At 42.6% G+C, this 13,641-nt stretch overlaps 1 protein-coding gene across 1 annotated transcript in view; it reads right to left on the bottom strand.

Moving 5' to 3' along the window:
- Window positions 1-13,641, bottom strand: part of Dner (delta/notch like EGF repeat containing) — a 355,088-nt gene that overhangs the window by 18,633 nt on the left and 322,814 nt on the right. Inside the window, exon 12 of the mRNA XM_004662814.2 lies at window positions 3,353-3,484. Within this exon, the coding sequence (XP_004662871.2) occupies window positions 3,353-3,484 (132 nt within the window). The remainder of the gene's footprint in view (window positions 1-3,352; window positions 3,485-13,641) is intronic.

Below are 13,641 nucleotides of genomic sequence, written 5' to 3'. Positions count from 1 at the left end.
GAGCCGGGCACTGGCTTTTCCTGCGGGGCAAGCCAAGCCTGGCAACTGTGGCCCTGCAGATCTGCTCCCCCACTGGGTCTGTCAGCAGCTGAAGCTTCTGCCACTCCTGGATCTGCTGCTGCTTGGGCCGCTATTACCGGTGCCGGAACCGCTGATGTTGCTGCCGAACTCTGCTCCTGCTTGGGTCAGGTTGGCGTGGCCGGGTCCCAGGCCGCTGCTCTGTTTGCCGGAGCTGGGCTCAGGCAGTGGGGGAGGGGAGGGAGCCGCAGCTGCTCTGGTTCTCTCGCTGCTCCACGTGTTCTTCTACCTCGCGGTCTGCTCCTCCGTTGCTCACTGCCGCTCTCCCCTCACGTTTCCCGAGTTGCGGAGAGCCCGGTGTGAGGGGAAGCGCCTGCACCTGGCTATTCTTGCGGCTGGAGCCAAGCTTGGCGGCTTTCTAGTGCACCGCTACCGCCGAGGTTGGCGGAGCTGCCGCAGCCGCTTTTGCCTGCCTGTGCAGCCTCTGGATGCTCTAGATCTCTCCTACTTCTCCGCTGCTGCTTCAATTTCCTATACACCTCACTTTTTAGTAAAAGTGTATATTTTGCTGAGTTTTTTTGATCTTTTTCCCCCCCCAGGCTGCTTTGGCTTGGTACCTATGCCGCCATCTTAACCGGAAGTCCCTCTCCAATTGTTATTACATGTCATCTATTTGGGAAGAAAGAAGCCCGATAAGTCCATCCATGCATCTTCTTAGGCCCAAGGGAAGTTACATTTCCCTTCTCTAGGCCTGAACTTCCCAATACAGTGCCTTACAGTGAATACCCGCAGTGCCTTACGGCCACTCTCATGCTCCTGAAGAGAAAGTCTGTCTGCTTCACTAACCTTACCTCACAAACTACCCCATTCTGTGCCTGACAGTGAAGAAGCCTGATTATTAATTAAGTCCACAAAACCATGATTGCCTACTCACCTATTCTCAAATGCAAACTAGAATTAATCCAATAAGTTAACCGTAGATTAAGTTGCTGAACATACAGAACTGGCCAAGCTGTCACCAGTGATATTGGCTGTAACTATAAAAGTATTACAGCTCCAACACAGACCACACAAACATATCACTATGGAAATATCCACAGGAATTTTAGTAGTATACCTTGATTCAAAACAGCACTTTCATTTATGAAGTCTTCATTTATGAAGACTTATTTGTTAAGAATGTGATTAGTGCTAAGCAATTTTTTTAAAAAATGGCAGAGAATTAAAACTGCACCAAGATTATCTGTTAATTTCCAGCACATGTAGTTATTTTTATTATCTTTTAGGATGATCCTAAAACAATGTTCTTGGCTATTTTGATAAATATATATAGTCCAATAGATTTCTATTCCTGTACTAATTAGAGACAAGATAACACCAAAGTGGTAAATCCCTAAAAAAAATTATATTAGGGAAAATACTGTGGGCAGGAGACAACTATGTAACAGATGAAATGATATTAACTTGCACTGAGTTTTATATATATAATAACCATTGAGGTTTCAAAAATATAGTACCATCTAATAAGAAAGTTGCTTCATTTCCACCTTGTGAGCCCCTCAGTATGGAGACTTGATTTTCAAGCTATTATGAGTATCCCGTATTTATACTTTATACTCATTTTTAAATGCACAACAATAAACTTTCTGTGATGTTTTGTAAGTGAAAAGGTAATATAAAAGTCTCTATAGTTTGGGCTTCCTGGAATACAATGATATTATTTTGAGAGTAAATTATAAAATCCTAGAAAGATGGAAGCATGAACACTTTTCATGTAATTTATTCTCATTTTATGGATGAAAGAACTAAGCTCCTGGGAGTTAAAACGCCTTGCCTACACCTTGTGCTTGGTTGTAGGAGAGATGGGCATGGAACCAGCTTCCTGTCCCTGGAGCACAAAATGTGTTCTACTCACTTCCTCACTTTCCACTACTGTGAATCATGTTTGACTCATAATGACTGGAAGAGCACAATGCCAGGGGAAGTTGACTCCAAATAACCCCTACATAATAGGGACAGGGTAAGAAGCACGGTCCTGTCAACTCGATCCTGGGACCCCCTCTACCAACAGATCCCACTAGGCCAGAATAGAATATTTTACACCAAAATCAACCCTTTAGACTTTTTACCATCAGAATCCTTTCCTACCCCCATAATCTCTTCAACATGGAGAATTTCTACTTATCTCTGGAAAGTAAAGCTGTCCTAGGCCTAAGGCCATTCTTCATAGGAACATTTGGGAAGGTTGAAGGGGTGACCTAAAAATAATGACCTTGTTTTGTTCATGCCCTGAGCCAAGAAGAAAGACAAAGAGTAGGAGGCTAAGAGGCCAAATAATATGTTTGCAATTGGCCAAGCTGATGTGAGAGAATGTACTTCATATGTGTGCATTGAAGAGTTCCCCAAGGCTGGCTTTCCCCCACTCAGACACACACTGGGAATGGCACATCCTTATTGACTATGGGCAGAGCTGTACCACCAGGAAAGCACTTGATAATGCAATGCTTACAGCACAGCGGAGAAGGACCAGCAATACAGGCAGGCAGGCAGACAGACAGACAGACAGAGGCTATGCATACTTGACTACCTCCTCCCAAGCTCACACATCTAATCATGCACTCTTATCTGTCACAGTCAGAGGTAAAAAGGACCAGGAAGAGATATTTCCAGGGCACCATTCCATGAAGCATCTGGCATGGGGAGGAAGCACCCTTCCCGCCCTATTTAAATGGGAAGAAAATACCTTTCACTATTGAATATGTAAGTCTCCAAAACAGCTGAAAACACAATTCCACGTCAGCCCTCATGCACACCTGCATCCGGGGAGCTACATTGTTTTTAGTAGATCAAACCTTGATTGTGACATTTCCTAACTTCTGTTAGTTCACTTAGCTTGAAGCAGCCTCAAATATTTTTCAGCTTTTCTTTTAAGTTCATCCATGCTGAACTTTTCTTCAGGCAATTGGAGGAATCTAGCATGTTTGAAGACACTTGAAAATATAAATGCAAAATAATTTTGAATTCTGTGTTGCATTCTAGCATTTCCCTCACAGAGACTGGCTTTCCTGATATGATTTTAATGCTTGTCTGTGAAGCATATTTTTTTTGGCTGCCTGAGTAGCAGTGAACTCTGGATGACATGTGAAGATTTTCATCCCAGTGGAAAAGCTGGATGCAATCTCAAAAAGGAGTGGGGTGGCAGGAAGCAGGGGACTTGGGAGACAGGGGTAACTGGGGTCTCCCTCTGGGCCTCACTGCCTTGTGGTCAGTGATGTGGAGGCTTTCTGGTCACAAATCTTCTCACTGGAGGAAAAAGTAATAACAAAATACTTACGGATTTCACAGTTTGCTCCCACCCAGCCATGGGGACAGTGGCAAGTGTAGCCATTGGGCTGGTCCAAGCAGGTTCCGGCATGCTGGCAAGGGCTGCTGTCACACTCATTAATGTCAATGTCACACTCTTCACCTGTAAGAAGAAAAAGAAACGTAGTAAAGTGTCCACATCCACAGCTCGCATCACTTCTTCGGAGAAAGAAAAAAGAAAAGAAAAAACAAGACCCAAGACTGGTGGTCATGATCTCCTATTATTTGTTTAAAGCGTGGAACCCTCAGAGAATTCCAGATGTATTTTTCACTTAAGTAAAACTAAAAAAGTAAAAGTACTGGTAAGAAGATCCCTTCATTGAATCCATGAAATAGATTCCCACATCTGAGTAAACCATTTGAAGTGGATCTGAAAAGCAAACTTAGGCTCTTGATATTATCAAGAGTATTGTATTTTGGATTTTTGAAGCTGAATCTCATTTATTTTTATGAATTCCCAAAAAGCCAAAAGCTCACAGTTTGTAATTATTTTGTAGCCAAGTGTTTGAGGCTACCCAAGTGGATACGAACTCATCTTCTGGATGTAGCTGTGCACTTAGCTGGAGTCCGTGGAGTGCGCATTCCACGTTCCAAGTCTCCCCATATGCTTGGACAGGGGCAGTATAAGCCCACCTAAGTCATGGGGTTAGCCAAAATCTGACACAGTCTTCCCTGGGCAATGATGGACACTCACATGCGCTCCAGGCTATCCTGAACCCACAGCAAAAAAAAAGATGGCCTCAAGCTCCTGGAATCCAACACTCTGAGCACTACTACCCACCTCAGAGAACCTGCTGTGAGGTTACAAGCCAGAACACAGGGCTAATGTCACTTCGATCCAAATATCAGCTTTCAGGAAACAGCTAATTATCTAAATAGCTAGTTATATAAAGCTCCAGGAGCAAAGCGGTCCTCAAATGATTTTACAACCGTCACAATGAGCCACTGCAAAATTATTGTGCTTCTTAAATCTAAAGGCATCTCATCAGGCTGAAAAGGATGCTTCAAACTTAGGCACTTTCTCTTAAAAGTTGGAAATGAGAAAAGGAGTTTCAAAATCAGTCCTCATTTGCTTAGATAAATGCAGAAAGAGATGGGGGTGGGGGAGAACACTACCACCAGTGTTATAGTTATTAACTAGAAGCAAAATCAAATATTTTGTTCCTATCTTCAGAAGACAATATTTCAGTACATTCAGGTAATTACTTTCAAACTTACTTAGCATCAAATTGCTTTTCTATCTGCTGTTGGTTTACTTCACATTTATAAAAACTACCATATGTCACAGACCATTTTGGAAGAAAAAAAATCTCACACTAAAATATTTCATGTCTGCTCCATTTCACACTCTTTATGTACCTGGCATCTTACTATTTCATTTTTAAAGGAAAAATCTGTCAGATGAAACATTTACTATTTCTAGGTCAGTCATTTTTGAGTGAATTTGTTTCTTGCAATAAATATAGTCATTTACATCAGTAGAAAGGACATGAAATTGATTGCTTCTTACTAACCTATTTAAGCTGTGGTCTCTGTATTAATGGGGTGATCACTGTGAATAGAAAGGGTACTGACTACACTATTACAAATGACATCACATGGTAGACTAGTTGAAGAGACATATATACAAAAATGTTCTAAGCAGTGTTCAAGGACACAATCAAAGACTTTGACAGATAAACACATCAACACAGCTTACTTTCCAACCCGTTAGGAAGACAACGTCAATTGAGATATTTACTAAACAATAGCTTTGCTTTCTTTTTTGTTGTTGTTGTTGTTGTTTTTGTTTTCCAAGGTAGGGTCTCACTGTATCCCAGGCTGACCTAGAATTAACTATGTAGTCTCAGGGTGGCCTCAAACTCACAGCAATCCTCCTACCTCTGCCTCCCGAGTGCTGGGATTAAAGGCGTGCGCTGGTCACCTGAACATGACAAATTTTGAAATGAGATTCCCATTACCTGCACAGCCATATCAACAGAAAAGGCCCCGCCTCTTCCCTGACTTCACAATCTGGCAAAGCCAATTCTGATCTTTGAAGTGCAATGCCAGTGGCCTACCCTCCCGTTCCACCCAGCAACCTCTCTTCACAGCTCCCCCCAGGAGATAAACCCCAATTCAAGAGTAAGAGCCATTTAGTGTACAGACTATTTTTCACTTCACTAAGGTGCTTTAGTAGAGTCAGGAAAAGTCTCTGATCCCTAAAGGCATCCGCTCCTGTGACTCACTACACTGAACGACTTCTTAAAAATGAAGATGGCAGGAGAAAAAAAAAAAAAAAAGATACTGCACACTCTTTCTGCAGACATTTGTCAAATATCTGAGATCCATAACTCTAAAATGTGGAGCCCAGAGAGGGTGGCAAGCCCCCATCATTCTCACCACCAGGGTGCTCTTGGACTGCACTAGGGCCCAACTGGCGATGACCCCAGTTCCAGGGACACACTGGCAGCTCACGGTGCAGCATGTGAGGGCTCGCAGGCCAGCGTGACGCCTCCACAGGCCCTGCAGCGGCCCCTGCGGATGGGCACTCCCACATGCCCACCGCCCTCAGTGTCGCAATGGCCACCGCCTCCCCGCTGCTGGTAGGACGTGCACAACCGAGCCGTCCAGGCAGTTTCCAGCCGCGAGCTGTCCAGGGATGGCCACTGCTCTCTCTCACAGAGGTGGTGCATTTTTCCATACATCTTGTGCAAAGTTTTCCATAACCCAATACGAAAATTTGTTTATGAAAAACAAATTTGGCTTCATTTATGTTTCACACTATTGAGAACATTATAATTTTTTGAGACAGGATTTTACTTCTGTAGCCCAAGCTAGCCTCAAACTCAAGGCAATTCTCCTGCATCAGCTTCCTAAGTGCTGGGATTACAGGCATGAGCAGCCAAGCATTGTGTCTTTTCTAGACACTTCAGCACCCTAGCATTGTTACCAGTCCACACTCAGCTTAGCTTGCTCTATAGAAAGTTCTTAGTATTAGTTATGATGCTTATTTACTGACAGTTAACCTAATAAATCTTTTGGATTTTATTATCCTGAGAGGGTTTGTACTTTAGCTCACCTGTTTATTCTCTTTTTTCTAAGTCAGGGAAAGATCAATATCCCCTAAACTACTTTTTTTTAATATAAACTGTGAAGAGAATATACAATGAATTTTTCCCCTAACATTGATAGGGTGATCTGAGATTTAAATATTTGACAATTTCTTTTCAATCTAATACTACTTTCTAAAAGGCAACATAAATATATACTATGTGTTTATATATGTATCCGTGTGCATGTGTATATGTGTATAATACACACATCTATGCATATGTTAGGGATATTGGGCAGTACTTACATAAGGCCACAAGCATACTAATTAATCCTGAATGCTTTCCTTGGACAGATTAGGAAATGTAAAAAGACAAAATAAATCCAAAGTCATTACTCACAGTAAATCCTCAGGTTAATAAAGTCCACACTGAAAAATGTAGAAGACAATCCTCACAAAAATACTGTCTTGTATCAAGCAGAGACCTCCGTGTGCCAAGTACTAGACCAGGGGCTCAGTTACATTCCAGGAAGTTAATTACAGACAAAGTGAATCTAAATAATTATTTGACATGTTCACTCTCAAAATGGAGTAAAATAAAACTTGAATCTGTGTTTTCTTCCCACCATACCTGGCAGAATGAACTAGATGGGGTAAAAAAAAAAGACACTTTTAAGAATCACACAAGGGCCTGAGAAAAGGGCTCAGTAGTTGAAGATGCTTTCAAAGTCTGTAGGCTCAGGTTCAATTCCCCAGCCACCCATGTAAAGCTGGATGCAAAACCCGATGCAAGCATCTCTCATTTGCAGTGGCAAGCCACCCTAGCTCACATGCATGTGTGCACACACACAAACAAACCAATAAACAAAATCTTAAAAGAGCCAGACAATAAGTAGCTCATGGTGCAAGAAGTAAATGTAGTCACTGAGTCTCCCCGTCTGTCTGAACTTCTGCCATTTTTAACACAATGGCTTCACTGGGTTAAGGAGACAAAACACGGACTTTGTGATAGACAAGGTCATTTGTAGTGAGGGCCACTCTATAAGATAGAGCCACTCAGAAAAAATCACCAAAAGGGTGTTATCTCCCTCGAATAATGCATATGAATGGAAACTCCAGAAGCCTGGGGTTGCAGTCAGGTTCTCATTGCTGGCAGAAATCACCTGACCAAGAGCAGCTTGTGAGAAATAAAAAGGTGCATTTGGTTTAGACTTGAGAAGAAGCTCCATGATGGCAGGGGGAAACAATGGCATGAACAGAGGGTGGACATCACCTCCTGGCCAACATCAGGTAGACAACAGGAACAGGAGAATATGCCCCACACTGGCAAGGGGAATCTAGCTATAAAACCCATATGCCCATCCCCAACAATATACTGCCCCCAGGAGGCCTTAATTCCCAGACCTCCACTAGCTGGGAACCTAGCATTTAGAACACCTAAGTTTATGGGGGACACCTGAATCAAACCACCACATTCTGCCCCTGGCCCCCATAAACTGATAATCATACATGATGTAAAATGCATTCAGTCCATCTTTAAAATTCCCCATATTTTTTTATTATTCCTAATGATGTTCAAACATCCCCATAATCCAAGGTCTTTTAACTGAGCCATAATACCAAAAAATAAAAATCTCCAAAACACCCATAATGGTACAGAATAAACATTCATACTACAAATGACATTGGGCATAGTAAAGAAATATAAGATTTAAACAGGGAAAACATCAGACTCTGTAGATCCAAGTCCAACAACTCTAGCCAGTGACAAATCTCCAAGTCCAATAATTCTAATCAACAACAAGTCTCTGAAGTTCCAATTCTGCCCCTCCTGCTAGACTACTCACAGTCATGGGAAACTTCATTGGTGCCAGCTGCTTTCCTTAGCAGCCATCTTGTGGTCCCGGCATCTCCACTGGGTCTCCACTGCAACCTATGCTCCATCCTCATGGCTCCATTGGGTCTCCATGCAGGCATCCAGCAAACCTGCTTCACACTGCCCATGGCCATTTCCAAAATACAAGATCATGTTGCAAACTCAGTGACCCTCTCTTTCCTGCATTCCTTATACTCCAAAATACCAGGTAGGATAACAGTTTGTTAATCCAGGGGAGAATAAGGAAGATTTTGAAGACTAAGACACTCCTTAAGTACTCAGTCTCCTTCAAAAGAGTCTACATTCTTCCTATTGCCCCAGTGCAGGTCAGCTGGCCCAATCTCAAAGGTTCTAATCTCTCAATTGCAACTGAATAGGTAGAAGTTTTGCCCCAAAGATTTCATTTCTGTGCCATATCCCTCTGCTCACACCAGTCCATTTCTATACAAAGCAACCCCACACACGTTCTCAGGACACAGGCATAATGGCAAGTCTCTCACATGAAGTACTTCTAGCCCAGTCCAAGTAAAGCTCTTTCTCACCCTTGTAAACCAAACCTCATAGTCCATAGCTCTTACTGCATTCAGGTCTTTCAGCTCTAATCAGAATAATCCATCAAGCTGTACTTTCAGCACTGCAAGGTGTTTTTTAGGCCAAGGTTTCAAATCCTTCCACATTCCTCTTGAAAATCAGCTCCAAAAGTCCAGAGCCATGCAGTCAGGTGTTGAGCAGCAACTCCACTCTCAGTACTTTACTGTTGCAGTCAGGTTCACATTGCTGGCAGAAATCACCAGATCAAGAGCAGCTTAGGGGGGCGGGGGGAATGGGTTTATTTTGGCTTACACACTCAAGGGGAAACTCTGTGATGGCAGGGGAAAATAATGGCATGAACTGAGGGTGGACATCACCTCCTGGCCAACATCAGACGGACAACTGGAACAGGAGAGTATACCCCATGCTGGCAAGGGGAAACTGGCTATAACACCCATAAGCCCACCCTCAACAATACACGGCCTCCAGGAGGCATTAATTCCAAAATCTCCATCAGCTGTGAACCTAGCATTCAGAACACCTAAGTTTATGGGGGACACCTGAAGCAAACCACCACACCTGGCAAGTAATATGAGCGGTGAACCAACCTCACAGAGCTCAGTTACATGAACCAGAGTGGGGAGACGCCACTGACCCCACTTCTGGAGCACTGGTAAAGCCAGGAAGAGCCACGTCTCACACAAAGCACAGCTTCCCCTGCAGTAGAGGACACTCTACACTCACCTGCCCTGGATGGAAAGGTAACGAAGAAAAGATCACCTCACTGACTCATAACCTACCTGCTACAAAGAAAGGCCAGCACTTTTTAAAACAAATTGCTCACCAACCGTCCACACAATGACTGACATCCAACACCAAATATGGGAGAAGAAAGAGGACAGGATGAAGTGGTAAGAATCATTCTGCTCACTTTCAGGAGTTACCTACTATGAGTTTAGACACATCAAGGCTGAGTTGCAATGCAGAGGGACAGACATGCCAACAAATAAAATGAACGATGAGCTCAGGCTGGGGCGATGGCTGTGTGGGATAAATTAGTTGCTAGGCAAGTGTGAGAACCAGAGTTCAGACCCCCATAACTGCCAATGGGTGTGCAGCATTCCCATAACCCCAGTGCTTGTAGGCAGAAATAGAATTTCTGGGGTAAACTGGTTAGCTAGACTAGCTGAATTGGGGGGTGCTCTGGGTTCAGATGAGAGGCCTTACCTCAATAATATAAAGAGAACTGGGCTGGAGAGATGGCTTAGCGGTTAAGGCATGTGCATGCAAACCCAAGGATCCTGGTTCAATTCTCCAGGACCCACATAAGCCAGATGCTCAAGGTGGCTCATGCTTTTGGAGTTTGTTTGTAGTGGCTAGAGGCCATGGTACACCCATTCTCTCTCTCTCTCTCTCTCTCTCTCTCTCTCTCTCTCTCTCTCTCTCTCATAAATAAATAAATTAAGAGAACTATTGAGAAGGATGTCAGACATCAATCTCTGTCCTCTACACAGCACACACATGTGTGCCCACACATACACACATGTGTCTGCAAAGAAACACAAATGAAGAACTCAAAACAACCCTACAAATATGACTGATTTTTTGACAAAAGTTCAAAAATGATTCAATGAAGATAATCTATAAAGTCTTTCAGCAAATGATGCAAATTTGAAAAGAAAAAAAAACCTTAATAACTAGTTAAAAGATCCCATGAAAGAATAGTATGTGCAAAGCCAAGGTAACTATGTAACAGTTGTATGAGATATCCTCAGGACGGAGGTGTCTATGGCAGGGATGGTACCTCAGTAGCTTTGGAAATGAACATTAAGTGCTGTGTTCAAGTTGGCCAAGTTATTTCCCCACAGAGACCGAAGTTAACCATTTTTCATTCTGAAATTGAACAACTCAATCAAGGGATGTTGGAGAGTGTGATCCAGGTACATAGCTGTTGGTGTAGAAGTTTTTGAATAAGCAAGAGAAGACCAAAATTATTCCTGTTGTGATGGATTTATTTTGGAAACACTGATATGGATTCATGTTAAGCTTAATATAGGAATAAAGAGCTATATAGTGAGATACATGTAGGTTAATATATGCACATATAAGACCCTGATCTATAAGCTGAAAGAACCTAATACCAATGACATCTCAATAGTAACAAACACGTGCATTGTCAAGACCCTTTCCAGTACTCCCCAGTAAGGAACCAGGGATCCTTGATAAGTGCATGATTCTGACTGGAGCAGGAAATGTGCTTGATGAGATTTGAGCAACTTGAAGTGTCAGAAAGTATACAAGGGCTGAAATATAAAACAACCCCTCCAAATAGCAACAGCACCCCCTCAGTAATGGGACTATGTCACCGGGTCAGAGGATCCAACTGAAAAAATAAAAGAAAGAAAGCTCCCAATGTCCCACGTTCTGATCAATAGACTAGAAGGTACTACAGTGTAACATAAAGTGTAAGATAACACCCCCGGTCTGTATCCACCTAAATACATGACTGAGTAAGCGAACAGAGGAGAATAATGAGTAATGAAATAGTAAGTCTCTCCTACAGAAGAATTTCATTCTTGAGGCTATCCCAGTCTTGTAAAGGGTAGCATAACACCCACACCTTTCCAAAGAGGGAAGTATGGACAGGGCAAGAAAAAACAGCAAAATGGTAGGAAAAAAAAAAATCAGTGACCATCAGTTACATCAGAGGTACGTGGCCTTGACGTGATATGACAGGATCAGAAACTGGACAAGAGACATGAAGAGACCCTGCACAAAGAGTAGACAGGGCCAAATAAGCACATGAAATGTTCAGGCACAGTGAGCTATCACAACACACCTATCAGAATGATAAAGCCTAAGGGGGGGAGGATAGATTCAAAGTCAATAACTGAAACACGGACAAGACCTAAACCAGGGGATGGTCCTTAGGGTGTTGGGGGGCGGGGCTATGTAGAAAGCTTGCCAGGGCAGTATAGCAGGGAAGCTCTCTGTCTGTTTAGAGGTTGAAAGAAAAAAAGATTTTCAACCAGAAACCTAAATTCAACAAGGAGTATTCCAGAGTCCACCTGCTGGCCTAAAACTGAAGTTTCTCCAGCCTAGAGAGAAAACTGGTCCCCTAAGGGAAGTGAAACAGATTGTATATTTACTTAGACAACAATGATTTGCCCAATTCACTCCACTACATCAATCTGGGAGCTCTCGGTCTCCCACTACTAGGCCAAGTGTAAGTTTTGTTAACCTCAAGTACACTGAGTGACGTTCTGATTCTGAGGTTGTATCTTTGTTTCTACAGGAGTTAATATTCCATCTCCCTCTCCCATGCACTAGTTCTCAGAATACAAAGGTTCCTTTTAAGGGGAAAAGCATGGTTCTACAATCAAATATGTTTGAAAAAGGCAAATATGATTTGTTGCTATGAGACCTCTTGGACTTTCAGTATGTGAGTATACTGTATGGATCTTCACGCGGAGTGTACCAGGACCCAAGTTTATTTGGCCACAGAACCTTTAATCCACGGGGCTTCTCCTGAGACCAGTGCAATTTCCCAAAGGGTATTCTGTGGTTTTCAACAGGCTGAAAAGCTAGCGTGTGTTGATTAGATAAAGACATTTGTCCCTTTCAAAAACCAGGTACAGTGATGTCTGAACCTACCTCAACCTACTGTTTCCCATGACCATGTGGTTACCATGAAGAAAACTCAGGATGAACTGCTGGAGTCCTAGCTCAGTGGTAAAATGCTTGCTTAGGGCTGACAGCTCCTGGTTTCATCACATAACCACAAAAAAAAAAAAAAAAAATAGGAAAGAGAAGGAAAAAGAAAAAGAATGGCCATGATGAGCTTGTTGGATGTGTGGATGCAGCGGAGGAGGACGGAAGGCATCCAAGGTGACTGAGAAACAGAAGTCAGAGGCAAAGAACATTACTGGGAAGAGCCTGGTGTAAGCTCTTGGCTATAGGGACCAGAACAAGAACAGAATGGCTGGATGGGACCAGAGTACTCAGGGCTTGATGACCTGGCAATAGACTGACCTTTTTCTTAAGGACAAGATGCTAAGAGATGATTTCAGGTCAGGAATGACAAGATCAGGATTATCATGGCACCTCATTTCCATAGCGTGGAAAATGGGTGAGGCTACAGTGGCATGGGCATGGCAGACCCGTTGGGGGGTCTCCCAGTGCAGGGCAGGAAGAAAGACAGCCCCGCCATGATTCTGCCATGTGAGAGGGTCTGCAAGGTTCTTAGGACTGCTTGGTAGTTGGATGCAGATCACCAGGAAGAAGAGGGAGGTATCAAAGTGATCCCCAATTTCTGGCTGGCTCAACTTGAGGTGGGAACAATACCATTTACAGTGCTAGCAAATATTTAAAGAACAGAAAAAGAGAATGTATGAGTTCGGGGTGTGCTTGAGACATTCAGAAGCATATGCCAAGTAGGTAGTTGCAGATCTAAATATTATGGAGTAGAAAATTCTATTTTCTCTTTCATAAGATAGCAAAGTAAATTTCAAATGGATCAAAGATTTGAATGCATAAAATTAACTCATATGTTATTATAATATAAAAGAATATTAATAAAGTCTGGATAGAATCTTTCATGAAACAGGAAAAGAAGCTAAAAGAAAATATCAAGATTTAATTAGGTAAAATTGAAATATTATATAGGTAAAACAAAACCCTTTACACAATTTAAAAGGCAAATGTCAGAGGGAAAATATTAATTACCTTGCTGGATAAAATATAATATGCTTAAAGGGCTCTTTCAAACCAAGAAGAAGGGTTAGTATGAATGTTCTAGCAGGACAACAGACAAAGGTGT

Source organism: Jaculus jaculus, chromosome 4 (assembly GCF_020740685.1).
Source record: "Jaculus jaculus isolate mJacJac1 chromosome 4, mJacJac1.mat.Y.cur, whole genome shotgun sequence".
Lineage (NCBI taxonomy): Eukaryota > Metazoa > Chordata > Mammalia > Rodentia > Dipodidae > Jaculus > Jaculus jaculus.
Note: the sequence above shows the minus strand (reverse complement) of the source record. Positions and strands in the feature narration are given on the sequence as shown.